General features: G+C 36.2%; 2 protein-coding genes across 7 annotated transcripts; both read right to left on the minus strand.

Annotated features, from left to right (window-relative positions):
* Positions 1-487: 487 nt before the first annotated feature.
* On the minus strand, positions 488-6,967 carry LOC128510230 (proteasomal ubiquitin receptor ADRM1-like). 2 transcript variants are annotated; one of them, XM_053482362.1, is made up of 10 exons: positions 6,881-6,967; positions 4,710-4,919; positions 4,332-4,448; positions 4,077-4,197; positions 3,343-3,429; positions 3,114-3,195; positions 2,291-2,538; positions 1,732-1,889; positions 829-931; positions 488-740 (listed from the first exon to the last, which is right to left on the minus strand). In XM_053482362.1, exons 2-10 carry the CDS (start codon positions 4,917-4,919, stop codon positions 637-639), a joined length of 1,230 nt encoding a protein of 409 aa, XP_053338337.1. In that variant the 5' UTR covers positions 6,881-6,967; the 3' UTR covers positions 488-636. The 2 variants fall into 2 exon arrangements, with proteins under 2 accessions (XP_053338337.1, XP_053338338.1); XM_053482363.1 differs by having other exon boundaries at positions 4,710-4,924; positions 6,881-6,943.
* A 1,540-nt stretch (positions 6,968-8,507) lies between these two features.
* On the minus strand, positions 8,508-19,460 carry osbpl2a (oxysterol binding protein-like 2a). 5 transcript variants are annotated; one of them, XM_053482969.1, is made up of 15 exons: positions 19,374-19,460; positions 18,568-18,625; positions 16,490-16,596; positions 16,295-16,406; positions 16,143-16,218; positions 15,881-16,015; positions 15,701-15,798; positions 15,400-15,582; positions 13,763-13,870; positions 13,470-13,559; positions 12,504-12,627; positions 11,664-11,789; positions 11,266-11,389; positions 11,065-11,155; positions 8,508-10,970 (listed from the first exon to the last, which is right to left on the minus strand). In XM_053482969.1, exons 3-15 carry the CDS (start codon positions 16,524-16,526, stop codon positions 10,868-10,870), a joined length of 1,407 nt encoding a protein of 468 aa, XP_053338944.1. In that variant the 5' UTR covers positions 16,527-16,596; positions 18,568-18,625; positions 19,374-19,460; the 3' UTR covers positions 8,508-10,867. The 5 variants fall into 5 exon arrangements, with proteins under 5 accessions (XP_053338944.1, XP_053338945.1, XP_053338947.1 ...); XM_053482970.1 differs by having other exon boundaries at positions 19,379-19,440; XM_053482972.1 differs by lacking the exon at positions 19,374-19,460 and adding an exon at positions 19,195-19,366.
* Positions 19,461-20,614: the final 1,154 nt, after the last annotated feature.

Raw genomic sequence — 20,614 nt, forward strand, 5'->3', positions numbered from 1 at the left:
TTTGTGACTGCGCAATATTTTGTTACCAGCTTTTGAAACAGTAAAAACACCTCAGACAGTCCAGCATTCTAGGCATGTTGGATGTCATCTGGTTTGACACTGTAGAACACACTGTGAGATGTTGCACGAAGACAATAACTCTGAGCACATATCTGTATTGTGTATTAAATCTTTTTTGCCAAAAGACATTTTTGAATATGACATGAAGGTATAGTTTAGTGTCTGTAAGATGCTATGTTTTGTGCTGTATCGATGACATATTTTAAGTGTTCAATTTGTGTGAGTAAATTATTAAATATACTGAAATACCTGCCATTCCCATCTTTTTTTCTTCCAAATGGAAGAATAAATCCTGTTTCATGACTTCGCCACAGATCGCTACAAAGTCACTAATCCTTAGTCTCAAGTCTGTAACCTGAGGGAGCTATAGCAAGAAATTTGTGAAAACTGAACCGACAACAAAGAAAACAATTCATTGCGGTGTGTGTCACGTGCCCATAATTATTTATTTTATCCCAGCACTATTCTGTGTAAAGAGTTACTAAGTTTACTTGGATAGTGAGATTTTATAAGATTAGGAGCTACATATAAGCAAGGAGATGAAGTTAAAAGTAAGTGAAACAAACAAAGACTGAACTAATCAAGGCTCATGTCTTCATCATCATCTTTCTTGTCCTTAGGCTTTCCTTCTTGCTCAGTTTTAGCTTCACCTTCCATTGCCTTGGCAAATGCTTCAACGTCTGTAAGACACATACATCAAGTCAATGTCAGCCTGAATATTTACAATATGTAAAGATTTGTGTTTATATAAAAACAATCTATACTTGCCTCCTTTATTAGCTGCATCTACAGCTTCTGCAGGCAACCCAAACTGATTCATCAAGGGTCCTAACTGTCCCGAGGCTAGAGCACTACTAAACAAACTTATAGCCTGCACAGAAAAGAAAATTAAGGAAAACATTTCTTCAGCTTGCATACGAGTCAGTGGGTGTGTGCTTGGGTGGAGAAAAAACATAGAATCTAAAAACTGCATTAACATCTAAAACTTTTATAAGCACTAAAAAGTAGTATTTTTCTAGACTAGGTAATATCTACTGGCAAAAAGAAGTTTGGATATATTACAAGCAACGTATTTCAGCTGAAAGTACTTAAATTTTGGCAGAGCGCATTAAAAGATCAAATAAACTGATTTGGGGTTTTTTTTTCCCCCACCATCAGGTTTTCAAACTACTTTACAAGTGAACCAAAAAAAGTTAAAGGTCATTTATTACCATTCAGTCATGGTAGTTAACTAAAAGTACTTAGTTTTTTGGATAAATTTTCTTTAAATCTCTGTTCACTGAATGAATCACCTGGCTAGAAGGAAACCACTGTGTATATATATCTAACACAAAGTTATTGATTAATAAAGTGCCTTAATTACAAACAGGAATCCTGCTGCGTATTAAATACAGTATACATTTATACTTTCAAAATGACAAAAACTAATTTATAATGTCATGCTTTTGTCTCCTGAAACTTAAGCACACTTCTCTACTACACTACTAGTACTATACCTAATAATAATAACATTACTAGTATTTTATAACATTCCTAAGATCAAGGATAGTTTCAGGTCACTGTAAAAGTCCAAGCATTATCTATCTGCTAGCCTTCTATCTAAAACATAGACGGCCTCTGCCTTTAAAAAAAAAATAAAAAAAATGGATTGACATGACCCATGTTTCTGACCTGCTGAAATTGTGGTGAGGTGAGCGTGTTCTGGAGTTCGTCTGTGCTCTGGGGAAGAGACTCTCCTGATGGAAGAAAAGGAAGCAGCCGCTGCTGAACCTCTGCATTCGCCAGGATTGGTGCCATGATCTCTGGTGTTAAAACACTGGCAAGATCAACTGTTTAAAGACAAGATGATTACAACAATAAGACTGATTGATGATGGCTGAAAAAACATTAGTATCATAGAACAACATATAAATGTAATGCAAAGCTTTTTTTCTACCCCAGAAATGAAGGATACCCCTCAGATGAACAGGAAGAGAATCCCAGCTCAGAAAGTATACATCAGGGTATACTCACAGTCTGATCATAGGGGGGCCAGTGTGCAAAACTTGGTGATTCTTCTGTTTAATAATAGCTTATTCAAATAATCTGTTAATTACCAGGTTTAATGGGTTTGTTTAGGTGTTGGGGAATTAAAGTATGCAGGACACTGGCCCTCCAGGACTAGATGAAAAGAGTTGCAGCATGCATAGTTACTTGTTCATTTAAACTCAATTACTTTTGAAAACCTCACCTGCTTGTGCAGCTGCAGGCACATTCATGGTTGCCAGGATATTCTGTAGGTCACTGAGCTGAATGGGCTGGGTGGGGCTGGTAGCCCCGGCTGAGGGAGCAGGGGCTGCAGGAGTAGTGGGTGTGGTCACAGGAGACGCTCCAGTGGCTGCAGAGGGGGTAGTGGGAGTAGTCGGAACCTGAGATGAACTGAGGCGGGGAGCTGCTGATGTAGAGGATGGAGTGACAGCCGTGGACTGACTGCGAGAGCTTGAGAAAAGAGGGAAATTTCAAGGGTAGTAAACTAGAGTTATGTACTTCATAGTTCTACCAGGAAACCTAAAACCCCACTTTAAATTTGTTTAAACAAAAACAAGTCTTTTGTTAATTTAATTTCTACATGCATGTAAATTAAGGAAATGCTAACTTGAGTTCTGCATGGAAATATTTTGTTTCATACTTTTGGGCATGGGAGAATCAGAGCAGTTAAGCTGTAGGAATCAATTAACCTACACTGCATGTATTTGAACTGTAAGAGGAATCCTCAGTACTTGGAGAACCCCAGAAGTGCATGAAACTCCATGCGCATAGAGATTCAGACCCTTAGCTCTGGTGGTATGAGGTGACAGAGCTACTGAGCCACCATGCCACCTACCTGTAATACCTTTACCATTTAATGCTTTACTGGCAATTACACCTGCAATTCAGTAACCCTTTTGAACCCTCAGAACTTTACGCTTCTATATACATTTCTCACCAGTGATTCATAGTAGCTAGTGAATAATTTTTTTTGTGATGAATAACTGAAAATGTATTAGTTACATGTATTAATCTCCACAGTTTACCTGGAGGATGAACTGCTGGTTGCTGGAACACTGCCCCCCAACAAACTAGCAAGTCCTGGTCCAGCTAGGGCACCCAGACCCCCTTAGACAAAAAACAAAAACTCTTAAAATCACAAAAGCTAGCCGTCTTTAGTGCATTATGTGACCTAACATTTATAACCTACCTGTCGATATGTACCTGCATTACATGCTAACATCAGTCCAGTCCTCTATGAGTTAATTGACTTACCAAGTCCACCAAGTCCAGTTGGTCCAATTAGCTGCATCAACTGATTATGACTCATATTACCCAGAAGACTCTGGAGGCCACCTTCACCTTTTGGAAAGAAGACATTTGCCAATTAAACCCACAATTTAAACAAGGCCTTTAAGTGAGCATAAGGAGATTACATCTTACAGGACACACGAAAGCACCATATCAACAAACATGGCATTTCCCTATTGAAATGGCTGTATACCTCCACATGTACATTTTATTATTTCTTATGACACCACATTTGCATACACAAGCAACCTGTTTTACATCATAATTATTACATGAGAAACCATATTATACATTCTTGTCTGCTTTTTCAACTAGCCTTACTAACACAGTAGAATGTCTCTACAAACCCCCCCCCTCCCCATTTATTTAGCTGTTCAAAATATATACAAGGACATGAACATAACATAATATGCAAATTAATTAAAAGGGAACCTGCATTTAAAGAATCAAAAGAGTTTGTTGTGAAGCACTACAATGGTTATCACTGTGCCTCAAACCTATAGGATCGAGGTTCCTGTCTTTATGTCTGTGTGCTTTTTATATGGCTACTAGATTGGGCTACTAGCGCCCTGCGATAGACTGGCACCCCATCCAGGGTATAACCTGCCTAGTGCCCCTAGGATAACCTCCCAGCCTTCCATGACCCTTAGAGGATAAGCTCTATAGAGAGTAAATGTGTGTTGTGTTTAAATTAGTACCTCCTAGAGCAGAAAGCTCATGACTGCTGCCTCCGCTACCAAGGGCACCAGGTATGGGTGGATTGTTCAAGTACTCATTTACTTTCCGGCAATACTCATCATCTTTATCAGTTTTGGGTTCCTACAAAAAAATTTTAATAATTTGTGCTTTTATTTGGCTTCTTGCTCTCATCAAAAAAAATAATAATAATATTTTTTTAAAAATCAGTATAAATAAAAAAAAACAAATAAGGATCAAGTTCATGTATGACCCACCTGCATCCAAAAGAAGAGACGCTTGGAACCGGCTTTAAACTTCAGCACATAGACACGACCTGTTGTGCACTGACTGACTCTCTTGAACTCGCAGTCATCCGGAAAAATGATCAAGTCCTTAGAGATATAAATGCAATATAACGATCATGCAAACGTTTTTATTTTCTGTTTTCAGTTAACACACTAACGTTGAACTTAATCAGGTATCTTAATCACCTGTGGCATCAGTGAAGCTCACACGTTAATAAGCATGAATAAACATAATTTAACTATAAAAATAATTCATAAAATTATATATACAATTTGTTTCCAACATTATATAGTTTAGCATTACATCTAGATTATCTGAAGACTGCAGTACACAGCCATAGTACTTACATCTTCCACATTCCCAGTTGTTCTGTCCTTCCAGCAGAAATGAATAAGTGAGTCGTCAGTCTGTTGAATGTAGACCTGACCTTTGCGTTTATCAGGGGTCACAATGCTTCCTTTCAGGCTCATTTTTCCGGCACGGAACTCCACCAGATATTTACTGGATGAGCCACGTGACCCAGAAACCAAACTTGGAAATAAGGCCCCAGAAGACATCTGCATTGAGATGCATAGATGTAAAGATTACTTATGAACTTTTCAGTGGAAAAAAACATAATTAGGACTAAACAAACTATGAACACCTATCAGATCATCAAAGATCATCAGTTCATCAGAACAGGATTTGAGTGTGTGGTTCAATCATTATAGAAAGTTTGCATTACCCTTACTATTTTCACTAAAGTAGTGCAAATCATTTCAAACCATCTTAATACACAATATTTGAGCTGCTACTAAAGACGTTTAATTTTTGTAAATTTATGCAGTCACATGATCCCATCTTCTAACCTGCTGTCCTGTGTAAACTCTTCTTCACACGGAATATGAACAACTTCTTTATTGTTTAACAGCGGTTGGAATTCAGTAGGTTGGTGGTTACGTTACCACCAACTGTAGGTCTCATTGTCCCTCATCCACCCTGCACCTTAAAGCCAATTTTCCATACCAGCCTATCTTAAAAATTTCTAATGCTTCCCTCCCGGCTCTTGTCTTGACTTACTCTACTTCAATAAATTATCTGCTTTACCCGGCACATCCACACATATTCTTTGACATGTTTACTCTCTGTAACACACAGCATCTTTAGTTAGAGTAGAGTTATTTAGGTTGCATCAATCATATAGATCTCTGTCCTCAGCTTCCCGGTCATTTAAAGCCAACATTCCAGTCCAGTCTTCCTCAAAAACAACATTCTTCTCCTTCCTTGTTGCGGTTGTTTAACCATTTCTTAGTTAGTTTCATGACCACCAACTGTAGGTTTCATTGTCCCTCATCTTCCTGGCCTCTTAAAGTCAATTTCCAGATAAGATTTTCTTGATCTGTTCAGTGTTTTGAACTCTTTGTTTGTTTTAACCGGTACTGTACCTGTGGCATGTACACACTTAACATGTTTCCTCTTAGTACCACTCAGCATCTTTAGTTGGAGTTCTGTAGGTTGCATCATCACCACCTATAGATCAATCTCTCCTCAGCTTCCCTGTCCTTTAAAGCCAACTTTCCAGTCCAGTCTTTCTCAAAAACATTAAATGCTTCCTTTCCTGATCAGTGACTCCCCATTCTAAAGGACTCATAACACTGCCTTCCACCCTCCCTAGTTCTTTGAGCTGTGTCACCTCTCCTGCATGCTTTCATAGCTAAAAAAAAATTACTGTGTGAACTCTATATTGAGTTTTGTTTTTCAGCTGTGTTAGCCATGTTTCTTCCTTAATTACTATGTGACTAAGTCAGCCTTGAGGAAAGTTGGGATAACTTGGTACAAATAAACCATGCATGTTAAAAAATATTATTTGGGAGAACTTGCCATGTTATACCGATTGTTTTAATTAAAATATTTTTAAACATTGAGTTATTCAATTTGGGATATTTAAGTAAAATATAAGCCGATTTAATGTATAAAGGCCCTGCTTACACACACCGCGGAAGTTCTCTCTCTCTCTCTCACACACACACACACACACACACACACGGGAAAGAACAGTTTTGTAACAATCAATTGCTATGTAACAAAACAGTTTGTAAGTTTCTTGGTAAACAACACACATTGAAATCATAATAGTGAAATAAACCTCTGGGGAAATAAGACTGGATGTTTTAGTGTTTCTGAGCTGGCGTCTTCTTTCCTGGAGACAGTGAAACGCTAGCTATAACGCCAATACTGGCTAATTTAAATATTTATAATAGCGTAATAGCTATTTGTTAGGTAACCAACTGCTCCAGGCTAAATACAAAAACACTAAGATCCTCATGGTTTAGCAAATATAAGGTGCATGTAAGCTTCTTTCAAGTAACGTTAACCAAAATACTAGCATTAGCTAGCCACCTAGTAAACTGCAAGTAACGCTAGGTTAAAAGTGCTTTTTTCCGACAAACCCGTCGAATTCTACTTCAAGAAAACCCGTACGAAAATTGAAAGTGTTAGAATATCATATTATAAAGCATAATTAGATATGATAACTTACATTTATTTCGTCTCAAATGCTACACACAATTATGCAGGAACAAGGAAGACGACAAACCTTGAAGGAACTAAAATGTGCAGTGCGAGCTACATGATTGGTCAAGAACCACTCTATCTTAGTGCTGATTGGTTAATTTGCATGTCATTCAAACTTTGGCCAAACGTGCACCGTCATGCTGTCTGCGGAATGATAAAGGTTCAGTGTCAGTGAACACCACGTGGACAGCGCAAAAGTATTTGCTCCTGGTATTTCTTGGTGAAAAAAAGATGTCATAGTTTACATTAATTTTACATTATATATCAAAATATCATACAGTAATGACATTTGAATCTTATTTCTCTCTCTAAAATTTGACATTTTATGCTCATTAGGTTGTGTGTGTTAGATCACCTTTTATTTCTGAGCTACAGTTCCCTGATTTGCCAAATGACTTATCAGATTTATTAATTTGATTGTATTTCGAAATTATTATACTCATTTGTCCTATTACATTCACTCACTTAACATCTATATCCTGTATACAGGGTTGTGGGGGGTCTGGAGCCTATACGAAGTGACTTAGAGCACAAGGTGGTGCCAATCCATAATAGGGCACACATACACACTTGCATGGTCATTCACACAATACTGGCAATGTGGGAACACCAATTAGGCTCATCTGCATGTCTTTGGAAGGTGGGAGTTACACTCACAGTATGCATTTTCTCTTTTTTTGGCAAGTTACTTGAAATGTGGCAATAAAGATAATTAATATTATCCTATATAGTTTATGTTTTATTTTTATCTTTTCAGTCTACACCTCGAAAACCCACATTGAAATTATTAGAAATAAAAAATTTAAAACTGTTTTTAAAGACCTTTTTACTTATGCGATTATTTCAACATTTTTGAATGGAGATGTGTATAAATAATAAAAAATAAATAATTTTAAAAAATGTGAAATAACACATATGGCATTAGGTAATTAAGTAACAACAGGAAGTCAGTCTGTATTTTAAGACCTAAAGGTCAGCTGTTCTGTAATAGTTCTTGCAAGAACAGTATTATCAGTGCATTTGCAAAACTGGTCAAGCACTATGATGAACCTGGCTCTCGTGAAGCGATCAAACACCATGATGAAACTGGCTCTCATTAAGTGATCAAGCACCATAAGGAAACTGGCTCTCATGAAGCGATCAAGCACCATGATGAAACTGGCTCACATGAAGACAATCCTAGGAATGATAGACGAAAGCTTACCTATGCTGCAATGGATCAGTTCATTTAGAGTTACCAGCCTCAAAAATCACCAATTAATAGCATCTCAGATTAGAGCCATTATGAAGGCTTTACAAAGCATACATAGTCACATCCTAATATCAACTACTCAAAGGTGATTATTGCATATTTTGGATGGATCTTCCTGTAGGTACTGATGATACTGGCACTTACCAAATGTGGCTTTTTCAATCAATTACGGGTTGAAGGAAGTTACTACATGGCAGAAGTATAACAGGGAATATTTTAATACATGTAATAAAGAAGAAACCTTTTTTCTTTGGTGTTATTCCAAAAGAAATGTTATGCACTTATCAGTAGAAAAGAACGTTTGAAACAATTCACCATGCTATCAATAAAGCAAAAAATACCCAGTATTTACTGGAATTTATTTGTTTGCTATTTTACATTTAATATTGCTCATTTTGAAGGATCAGATTTTACATCACGTTAGACAATTAATATGATCTATACAAAATATAAGAAAAGTTATTTTAAGTGCAACTATATAAAGCCTACATAGTTCATTTTGTGTTGTCTGTTTGTGATGCAGTGGAATCCATAAAATAACAACTGTATTTTTATATACAGCGTTGATCATTAGTAACAACATAAATCCAACTACTTCACTTACCATATTGACAAAGTATGCTTTATGTAGCTGCACTCTGTAGGACCTGGCAGAGATTTACCCTAATGTCAACCTTCAGAGTTTCACATTGTAACACTTTTTAAAGTTCACATTACATCAGTGACCTTTATGACTGTTCCTTTAATGCTGATGTATAAGAACAGTATTGACTAATATTCATATATTCATATATATATATATATATATATATATATATATATATATATATATATATATATATATAGAATCATTAAACTGTCACTTAATTTACATTAAAGTACAATAATATATGATGAAATACAAATGGTGCATTTGGAAACCTCCCGTAATATACTGAATGACCTAATTCTCCCATGTACATCTATATGGAACATGTACAAGTTGCTACCTGTGCACTCTTTGGTGAGCAACTAACTGTTCTGGTCAAATGCAGCTGAATCCAGCAAAACATACATCAGTGACAGTTTAGGTCAAAAATACCGCTTTGGCCAAAAACTGTTTACAAATCTAAGCAAACGCTCAATGAAGTTCAAGCTTTACACAAAGGGCCAGTGTGAGATTTAAAAAAAAAAACAAAAAAACAAAAAAACAATAACAACAAGCTGCGTGAGACCAAGATGGGCATACACAGAATTATTGGATGGGACAAAAACACAAGCCCTTTGTTTGCAAAGTTAAACTCCAGTGGAATATATAAACATTCTCAATACTGTTGCAAAAGAATGTCACATTAAATTTTCTAAAGATAAAATTTACATTCTGATGAATGTTTGCATAGACTGTTTCATTTGTGTGTTTTCTGTGTGTGTACGCACAAGAGAGTCGGTGACAGAGAAAATTGCACAGAAATAGATAAAAAAAAATATAATCAAAAAGCTCATTTGAAACATCTTGTGGTAGTGCACTATTCCCATTTACCTATTTTTTAGTCTTTCAGGAACACACAAACATTAGTTATTTAAAAATTGTTCAGGCTCTACCAAGCAGCAGTTGAGTAGTTTATACAATTTGACTCTATGTTAGGGTGAAATATTCTTAACTAGTGCTGAAAACACATATAGCACCCAAACATATATAGCACATTTCCTTTAAATGAAGCCTGTACATAGGTGTGTGAGACTGTCTACACACACACATATGCAGTCCTCATGAGTTTATGGCTTTAGTTTCCACAAAAGAAAAGTCGCTTTGGCAACTATAATCAACTTAAAATCTCAACATAAGGATACACTAGACGTCTCTGCTGTTTAAAGTTGTTAATTACTTTCTACACCATTAGAAAAAAACCCTCATTCATAATTATGGTCAATAAGCAGCTTTTATATTTGGCTAGTCATAAAGCATGCATGTGAGAAATGAGCATGCAACTTTTGGGAAATTCCTGTGTATCAACAGCGAGAAACAGAAGTTGTTCCCGAAAGATTATAATGGGATTTATTATTTAAGAGATATTAATCATTCATCTACTGAATCTACTAAATTTTAAATGTACTACTGGTTTAGCTGGACATCCCAAAGTGTTGCTTACACTTACAGAGGTCATAATACTGGACAATTTATTAGCTATCATAGTAATGATACAATAGCTGCATTAGTCTGACCATAAAAAGCTAAAAGAGTCTCATAAATCTCCATTGCTGTTAATGTAAAAATCTCCATTGCTGTAGTAACAAGCCATCAATAATATAGTGTATCCATAAAACACCTGAGTATAACAAGCATAACATATGATGAGGAGCCCGATTTGTGCATTAATCACTATACATGAACTTAGTCTTACCTATGTGTTTTACCATAAAAGTAAATTACGTGTGGGAGTGGGGAAAGCATACTGCATTTCCTACATAAAAAAAAAAAAAAAGAAATCAGCCATATTAAGTTCTGGGTTTTAGATTTTAAATATAAAGATTTGGTTGAAATGTAGGCAGAAGAGATGTTGTTAATAAGTTCAGTGAACTATTCATGTATGTCTCACATATTGATAGCTGAAAGAAAAAAATAATACTATAAAAAAAAATAAAGGCTCTTTGTGAGTAGATAATGATAAGGACCAGGTGACGAAAAGACCAGAGGTATAAGCAAACTTGCTCTTTTTCCAATCAGTAGATATCAGGGAGGTCAGAGTATTTCCTGTCAAAGTAACCACCTGTGTAGATCCAGTCTGAGGTTCCTGTATAAGGATTTGTGCCCTGCTGGAACCATCTGGAAAAGGCAACACCAATATATTAAGTACATTAAATTGAAGGAGCTCTGAGTGTGTGTAGGTGCAGTATATAAATGATGAATTTAGTTTTACCTGGTGGACCACTCCTCCTCATTATTAGCACGTTCTCTACGTGCAGCCCGTTGTTTTTCTTCAAGTCGCTCCTTTTCTTGACTCGCAGTGTCTGAAATATAAGCAATTAATTATCCACAGCAATGGCATGATTATAAGTTAAAAAAAAAAATTACACATAAAAAAAAAATTATTAAAAAAGGACTATGTCTAGATGTTTACCTATGTCTCCATTTTCCATTGCTCTTATGTCTGGACGCAGGCGGCAGTCTGTTGGTGCTATGATACCCTCCATGCCAGGAGCCAGTTCATTGAGCATCATGGCAAAGCTGGTGAAATTATACATCTAGAAACAAATCCAGGGGACAGAAACATTGCCAAATTATAAAAGGGTATAAATAACACATTAATTTCAACAGTAAATAACTTCAACACGTTCAGTAAAAAAGTCAACCTCATACTCCTGATGTTATACTCAAGCTGAATTACCTTTAGACATAATGTATATTAAGACAAAATTAATGAATCCATGAGCACTTACATAATGCAGTACATGACTTACAGAAATAAAAGCTAAAAATCTTCCCAAAGGCAGAAAGAAAAAACCAACATAAAGTTACCTGGCTCGAGTGTGCAGGTCTAGGGGTTATCCTCCACAATAATGTACTGCCAAGGATCATAGTGACTGTTTCCTGAACCTCTGGCATTTCATCAGCATCATCAGCACCACTACCAGTACTTTGTTCCTTAAAGATTACACACTGTCTTTAACACCCTGTCCATTTTACATTAATATATTAAAAACATAAAAAAAAAAAATCTAGTGGACATTAATAAGAAACTATGTATATTAAATATTCAGTAAATTCTTTAAAAAATTGTAAAGGAGCTGAATTTCTCTATAAACCAATCAGTCTGTGAGTCTAATCAGTCTATCAGTCTGATAGACATTCTTCAGCCTTATACACAGAATTATACACAAAGATCAAGAATCACAACTGTTCAGAACTACAAACCCTCCTCAAATTTAGCTTAAATGGTTCCACAAACATTCACCTGTAAATTTTGCTAAAAGCCAAGCTTACAAAGATTTACACAAGGGACCATGTACAATATAGGTAGGTACCGTAAAGTCAGTAATTATTTACACTTTGACCGTAGAGTGTTTGCCAATTGTGAAATAAAGACAAAGACTGTAAAATAAAGGCTTAGGTTGCCTGGGGTTTCATAATCCATGTCAACACAATAATTATCCACGCCAAACATTTTGAAATCCAATGAACATGTATTAGCATATATTAGAATTGCAAAACAATACTGTGGTTTATAACAAACCATTCTTATAAAACTTCATTTTGTAAGACAGGTTTCCGGCAAATGTTTAGTGATCAACACAAAAGACATCATACATTTTACTAATAATATGCACCATATATAAGTACATTAACAATTATCTTTACCTGCTTGTGTTTCTTCAAATCTCCACTTTTCTTGTCTGCCTTCTTATTTGTTTCATAGACCTTTGGATCTATGGCGTAAAGACACTCTGTCCACTTCCCATACAGAATACGCCGCTTCTTCTTACTGTGTCATAATTAACATAGATGAAATTTTATTAACAAATAAAAATACTAAAACAATGCAAGCGGATAACATTATAAAAAAGATTCACACAATACGTTTGGTTTATACAGATGAGCCAAAACATTATGACCACATGCCTAATATAACCAGTTTTTACCTGAGACATGGAAAACTCAACTCTATCCTCAGAAGGTGCCCTGGGGTTCCTAGTACCAAGAAGTTAGCAGTAGATCCTTTTGGCAGTAGATCCAAGGACCAGTTCGAATGTTAATCTGCCATTTATAGGCTGTGGTGACTATACAGTCCCATACACAGCAGGGTGAAAGACAGTAACCATCATAAAATTTTTCTGGTTTACGCCACAGTAGGCCTTCTGTTATGTATTTGTACCAGAAAGGATAGCCTTTGTTGTGATGAATCTTGGGCGCCCAACACACTGTCACTGGTTTGTGAATTGTGATTCCAGTGTCAAGTACTCGCCTCTGCTGACTGGAAGCACCCCACAAGCGATCTTGTTTTGGAGATGCTCCAACCATAATGATTTGGCCCTTGTCTAAATTCCTTGGGTCTTCACACTTGCCCGCTTCCACCCCACTTTCAACATAGCCAATTATAACAACTGACTGCTTGCTTGCTTATTTAACATATCATTAACTTTATCTTATAACAAAGGCTCATGTTAATCATTGTTGTTTCCTTAATCTATAAGTAGTCATAATGTTTGGGTTAATTAGTGCAAGTAATAAGCTTTTACAGGTGAGACAGAAAAGGCAGACACAGTGTGATGGTAATAAAATCCTATGAACTGCATCGCCTGACATTTCATAGTGGCATCAACTCACCTCTTGTCAAGGATATGACCTTCCACCCGGTGCAGTTCTTTGCCAAACATACCGCAAGGCTTAAAAGCAAGGACACACTTGTCCCCGGTGCTTCAGCCAGAAAGAGACAGAAAAAGTAAATACCTATGCACAGTCAGTCACTACTAAGGAAACACCCAGTGTTTATTAATCTAAAGCAAAATGTTCTCTGTGAATCTTATAACAAAACATTTTATAGGGCAAAAAATCTACAGTTCTGTAAATAGGACAGTTTAGTCTTTGACCAAACTCTGAGGGATAGACAGTGTGCACACCTGTGGTTGATGATCTCTACTGTTCCATACTGTTCGATCCACAATTTGCCTATGATGACATTATGCACACAGCACATAGGGTTTGCCCATGTGTAAACCTCCTTGTGCCTATGGAAAAATATATATGTGAAAAATATTGTAATTTAATTAAAAAAGTGAGACAAACATTTATTACACATAAAATGAAATATTTCAAGCCTTTCTTGTTTTAATTTTGATGATTTTTGAAATTTCCTTTAGGATCAATAAAGTACCTATTTATTCCATCTATCTCTTACAGCTTACATCTCATGAAAAAAATCCTCAAAATATTAGAATATTTAATCTCATTACTATTCATACAATATAAATACCGTGTATCTCTCAGTCTGGTTCAATAAATGCATGAGGAAAACTGCTGACTTGACAGTTGTCCAGAAAATGATTGACACCTTCCGCAAGAAGGGTAAGCCACAGAAGGACTTCTCTGAAAGGCTGGTTGTTCCCAGAGAGTTGTATTGAAGCTTATTCATGGAAAGGTGACTGGAAGAGACAAATGTGGTAGGAAAAAATGAATGAGCAACAGCGATGAAAGCGGCCATGAGAAGACTGTCAAGCAAAACCCATTCAAGAACTCGGGGAAAGCTTCATAAGGAGTGGAGTGAGGCTAGAGTCAGTGCATCAAGAGCCACTGCATCAAGAGCCACCATACACAGATATCTTTAAGAAATGGGATACAACTGTCACATTCTGAGTATCATGCCACTCCTGAACCAGCGACAACATCAGAAGCATCTTACCTGGGCTAAGGAGAAAAAGAACTGGATCAGTACTCAGTGGTCCAAAGTCCTCTTTTCAAGTGAAAGTAAATTATAGCATTTGGAAATCAAGCTCCCAAAATCTGAAGGAAGAGTGGAAAGGCACAAAATCCAAGTCCGGTGTAAAGTTTCCAAAGGCAGGGATGATTTATGGTGCACTGTATTTTATCAAATTTCAACGTCAACGCAGTCTTCTACCAGCAAATTTTAACGCACTTAATGCTCCTGTCGGAAAAGCTTTATGGAGACGCTTATATCCTTTTCCAGCATATTGAGAGCATAAACTGGCATACTTTTTAAAAATTAGGAGATTTGTTTATTTTAAGTCCATTTTTGATTGATCTTAGGTAATACTATAATATTGTGAGATAATAATTAAAAAAAAAATAACAAATGTATGAAGACAAAATCATCAAAATTGAAACGAAAGAAGGCTTGAAATATTTCACATTACATGTAATGACTCTAGAATGAGTTTCACTTTTTGAACATTATGTTAAAAATCAACAACATATTTTTCATGATATTCTTTCACATATTTATATACATAAGGAATGGGATTTACCAGGGACAAACAAATATAAATAATAAAAAAAAAAATATATATATATATATATATATATATATATATATATTAAAAAAATTTGGAGTTAGTCTCATGATACACGAATTGGCACATAAAAGAATCGCATGATAATTCACTGAATCAATTTTTTTAATATTACATATCATACACACACACACACACACAAATATGTCTACATACGTGTGTATGTATACATTCATACACAGACACACAGACACACACACAGCTGCTCAGTTTACCTGTATGCTACTTACTTAGATAGCTCTAGTGTCATAGTTCCTTTCGGTTCTGCTTCTACACTTTTGCCCCAGAACTTCAGTTTGGGATAGATAGAGCCGTGGAACTGAAAATCTTGGCTAAGTGATTCAGCGTAAAAAGCACTAACTGGGGGATGGTGGCTAACCTGCTCAGACATCAACCGGTATCCCTCATCTTCCCTAAAACCACAAATCACCACAAGGTTGACATAAGGTTTCAGTTTGACTTTTAAATATCTGGAAGACAGATATTGAATCAGAAGAAGCTGGCAGATACACATAACTGGGGTTGGCTTACCTTATGAGCTCATAGGTCTCTCCCAGCAAAGGGTTAAAAGGTTTTCCAGTTCTGTCCCACTGTGACGCCACAGCAGACACAGCAAATGCAGCAACAAGCTAATGAACAAAAACAAAGAGCTCAGTACCAAAATCATAGAAAATAAATTACAGTAACAAAAATAAGAGGCTAAACATGTACCTGCATACGCTCTATAGAATCAGATAGTGTGCAAGCTTTATGAATGAGGTATGTGTGTTCCATGTATTCTGTAAGTCTCTGAAGAAAGCTCAGTGGCTCATTAAAAACCACTGGCATAGTTATCTTGGACAACTCCTAAACAGTCAAAAAAAAGTTAGAAGATTATCATCACCTCTGTCACCTATTCTTGCCATTAATTCTAGCCATAGTGCTACTAACTAAAACAATATGTTCTACATTATTTAGAATATTTATCCCTCACCATCCCTATGCATTTCTTCAGGAAGCCCCAAATACTGAAGTCATGTCTGGAAAACATGGGGGCAGGGAGGGTTGTCCTGTATAGAAAACAGAAAAACACATATGTAATAAAAATACATTCGCTTGTTACTCATTGATTTCCTGACAACATACCTTCGTTCCGACACTCCATTCTCTGATCGCACACAGCCATTAGATGACTGTTTTTTTTCGAACCCAGAGGCATCTTTAAAGCTGACTTCACAGGAGTCATCTGATTCCAAACCTTTAATAGTTTAAAAGAGGGGAAAAAAAGGATTAAAAATGAGGAAAAAAAAATAAATTCTTAGTATGATCCACTATTCCCACCTGTCTCTGCATCATAAAACTCCTCTTCACTGTTCATGATGGACAGTTAGGAATATTTTCATCAGTGAGAGAGGATCATTCTTTCAAAGCAGCAGTCTGTTCGAGACCTTTCAAAATACAGCACAGACAAATGATCAGTTGCTATGGCTGCATATTTAAGAAGAGAAATACTGCATGCAAACTTATCACATAGAAATGCTAATAGCTGCTACGCGTGAACATTTAAATTCAAGCAGGAAAAAAAGTAGTGTGTGTGATGTTATAAAGCAGTACAGAATGCTAATGCAGTGAATCAGTGACCTAGTCATTTTTACATTCACTTATTTATTTATTAATTGCTTTTATCCACAGCAACTTACAAATGAGACTGATTACATAATGTTACGTAGGTGATCTGGTAGATCTGAATTAGGCTTTTCTTTATGTGTACATGCACATCTTGGCTGTATTGTGCATCCTAAAAAGGTCTGTTTAGTATCTTGTATGTTCTATATATTTTTTATATTGATAAATAGTTTTGCATGTTAAGTCAGAGATTTTAAACTGAAACGCAAATCACGACAACAGAGCTGTTCAGTGTGTTTAACATCACTGTGCATTAAAGTGCTGAACCTTGAATATTGGACAGAAATGTTTTGCCTCTAATGTGCCACCTATAATAAATAACGCATGGGATTTATGCACAATGCCACTTGTAATGCCACTGCTTCTTCATGTGCATGCAAGGTAATGTAAAAACCTTAAGCAAAACCTTTTAATCTTTATACTTAAGAGTCCAACAGTGGCTCTATGATAGTTCTTAGAGGTTTAGGTTCAAAAATAAAGAAAAAAGGAAGCTTTCAGGGGCCACTATTGGTTTATAGTTATTTGCGCAGCATTAAAAAGAATTAGCAAATAAAAACGAGGTAAATTAAATCATTTGTACAAAATAATTTTAACAATGGGTTTGTATATTGATGATAATGATGACACTTAAAAAAGTGCATCAAGTTATCAATACCACATTGTCATACTTTACAGCTATACTTGGTTTATAGTCCTTTTTATTATTCTAACAAGCAAAACAATAAAAAAGTACAGTTCTTAAAAAGTATGCCAGCAAGCTACCTCCACCTGTTTTTCCACAACCATACTCATTAACAATGGGCCAGCTGAAAAACCAGTCATCCCTATGGACATACAGGCTTCAATAAAAAAAAAAAAAAAAAAAAAAAAAACAAGCCTCTGTATTTAGTGACAACAACAGGACCTTGTGACATGTGTCAGAGGGAACTGAAACTCAGGTAATGCAATGCTATGCAGTAATGAAAGATCTTTTCCTTGCACACAGCTCACACAGACATAATTTCACACAGAATGCAATTTTACAGTTGATGCAACTTTATTGTTAAGCAACACGTATTACAGCATAACCTACTATGACCACAAAGAGTTATAAGAGTTCTATTAGACTATTATTATTCAACCCAATCGAGCTCATGATCAATTAAATCAAGTTGTAATTGTTTAAGTCTTCATCTTCTACACTGTTTATCCTGTATACAGAGTCATGGGAAGCCTGTAGGGTATCCCAGGAGACTTAGGGCACAAGGAGTTTTTACATTCCACAGGGTGCCAATCCAGGGTGCCAATTCACCGCAGAGCACACACATACACACTATGAGCACAATTAACCTAATTAACCTAACCTGCATGACTTTGAACTGTGTACCCGGAGCAAACCCACCAAGCACAGGGAGAACTAGCACACAAAATGAGTTCGGAAATCAAACCCTTGACCCTGGAGGTGCGAAGACACAGTGCTAACCGATACGGCATTGTGCAACCAATTTTTAAGTTTTTATTACATAGATGACCTTTCCACACACACAAAAATTAATGACATATTTTGCAAACATGACAGTATTTTTACCAGGTTATTAAGAAAACATGCCTTGCCTAATAATCACACCATGCCTAATAATCTGAGCACTTCATACCTTCGTGCAAAGCATCAGTTGTTCCACACAGCATGTTAAATTAAGTGGTGGGGTCAAAACAAAAATGAACTCTTCAAATTATGTTATTATAAACATTACCTAGCTGAGGGTTAGTCTGCAATTACAGTGTCTTCATGTCCATTTCAGAGATCCCAGGCTGAACAAAGGGGAGTAATCAATGTTTTATGAAGTTGATGCACACGTTTAATAACAACTTTACTTGTTTTATATTAGCCATACATAACCTAGGCTAAGTTATCTATCTATCTATCTATCTATTCAATTCAATTCAATACAATTCAATAAAAGAACATTATTTTTCCCCAGGGCCCAATTTAAGGTACTCAGAGTAGTACAGAAAGATCAGTGCAGATAAATACAAATAAATACAATTAAATTAAACCGTTGTTATGATATTAAATGGAAAAAGTTCTTTAGTGCAAAACCTAAATTGTTCCCCTCCCCCCACTCCCAATAAATGTGTCTCTCTGGCATAACTAAGTCTTGACAGGTTATATGACAGGACCCCAGGGCGACCCAAACTCTACATGTTTACACATAACAACCGACAATAACCCTGCAGGCTAAAGAGCTAACTGGTGCCAAGTTTGCCATACTCAGGAAATATAACTTAACTATAACACCCTTAGCTGGAAAAACATTACCTGTGACTACCTGGTGTAATTGGTTAGCTCAGTGTCGAGAAAGATCTAAAAAGATGCTAACCTGGCTAACAGATTAGCCGTGTAATGTTGACGTTGCCTGTCTATGCTAACGCTGGCTAAGCTATCCAGCTACGCGCACACCTAGCGAGTCAGTCTAAAAAGCCGGACTTCTTAACATCATTGACAGAGCGGTTCAACAATTAATTACAAACTAATAAATGCAAAACAAAAATGTCTTACATCACCTAATGCCTCCTTATCATTTCAGCAGTAAACAGAGAACAAACGTCCAGTTTGGAAGACTGACATAAGGGGCGGGTGTTCTTGCGCAAGGGCAAGATGATTGACAGGTAAAGGAGCCTATAGGCTTGGGAAAAGAGGCGGTTCTATTACTGATTAACAGACGGGATACAGGTCGGAGATTTTGACGCAAGATAAACGGGAGGTACTTAAAAGGTATGGATGCGTGTTATTTATATGCACTGTAATAACTATCCTTCTTGTCAGCTGCTTTCTTCCACTGGTGGGCCCCTACTGTCTAACTCCTCTTACAATAGCCCATAGTCTAAATATAATTTAAGTTTCAATTTAATATAGGGAATTAAAGCCTAATAATAATTGACAGATGTGCTGTTGTAAAACATGTACTAGCAAGTTATTCCTTACATTCTGTATTTTTATAATCAGATTAATTTGTAATCATATTTATGTATATATGGATGACAAGTTGGTTGCTTGTTTAGTTATAAGCCTAAAAGAACTATAAATTAGAAACAACCTCTCTCTCTCTCTATATATATATATATATATATATATATATATATACTACTACTAATAATAATAATAATAGCGGTACTGTGGCCATGCTTGGTGGGTTTCCTCCGGGGTACACCAGTTTGCTCCCTTAGTCCAAAATATGCAAATTGGGTTAATTTATGTTCCCAATTTCTAAAAAATAGTATGTGTGTGTCTTCTCTTTCTCACATGTTCAAAACTCCTTCTTCTTCTTGGTGTCCTATTCACTATGTATTCTCGTCTTATGTCCAATGTTTCTATAGGATCAGAAACATTGGACAGAGTGTGATGTCCCATCTGTTAAATGATAACGTACTTTTAACAATCTTACAAAGAACATCTGTATTTATTTTAAAAAATAATTAAAACTGTGTGTGTGTGTGTGTGTGTGAGAGAGAGAGAGATAGAGAGAGAGAGAGAGAGAGAGAGAGAGAGAGAGAATTTACATTCAACACACACACGCCCACGCACAAACTTCAAAGGACCTGGTCGGGGTTAAATTCGCATGCCAAAGTGGGAGTGCTCATCTTGGTGTAACAGCGCGACCAGTTCATTACGCGCAGAAGCGCCATTCAGTTTTACGCGCCTCTAGACTGAACATAAGACATGAACAGGGGGTCATTTGTTTAAACTTTAATATTATTGTTATTATTATTATAATTTTTTTTTTTACAAGTTATTGATTT

Source organism: Clarias gariepinus, chromosome 22 (genome assembly GCF_024256425.1).
Source record: "Clarias gariepinus isolate MV-2021 ecotype Netherlands chromosome 22, CGAR_prim_01v2, whole genome shotgun sequence".
In the NCBI taxonomy this organism is placed as follows: domain Eukaryota; kingdom Metazoa; phylum Chordata; class Actinopteri; order Siluriformes; family Clariidae; genus Clarias; species Clarias gariepinus.

Coding starts and splice junctions, on each gene's coding strand:
- LOC128510230 (XM_053482362.1), bottom strand. CDS start 4,919: ATGTCTTCTGGGGCCTTATTTCCAAGTTTGGTTTCTGGGTCACGTGGC. Junction 4,449..4,709: donor CAACTGGGAATGTGGAAGAT/GTAAGTACTATG, acceptor TATATCTCTAAG/GACTTGATCATTTTTCCGGA. Junction 741..828: donor AGATGCAGCTAATAAAGGAG/GCAAGTATAGAT, acceptor TGTGTCTTACAG/ACGTTGAAGCATTTGCCAAG.
- osbpl2a (XM_053482969.1), bottom strand. CDS start 16,526: ATGAACAGTGAAGAGGAGTTTTATGATGCAGAGACAG. Junction 16,016..16,142: donor TGAAGAAATGCATAGGGATG/GTGAGGGATAAA, acceptor TTGACTGTTTAG/GAGTTGTCCAAGATAACTAT. Junction 10,971..11,064: donor GAGGAGGAGTGGTCCACCAG/GTAAAACTAAAT, acceptor TGCCTTTTCCAG/ATGGTTCCAGCAGGGCACAA.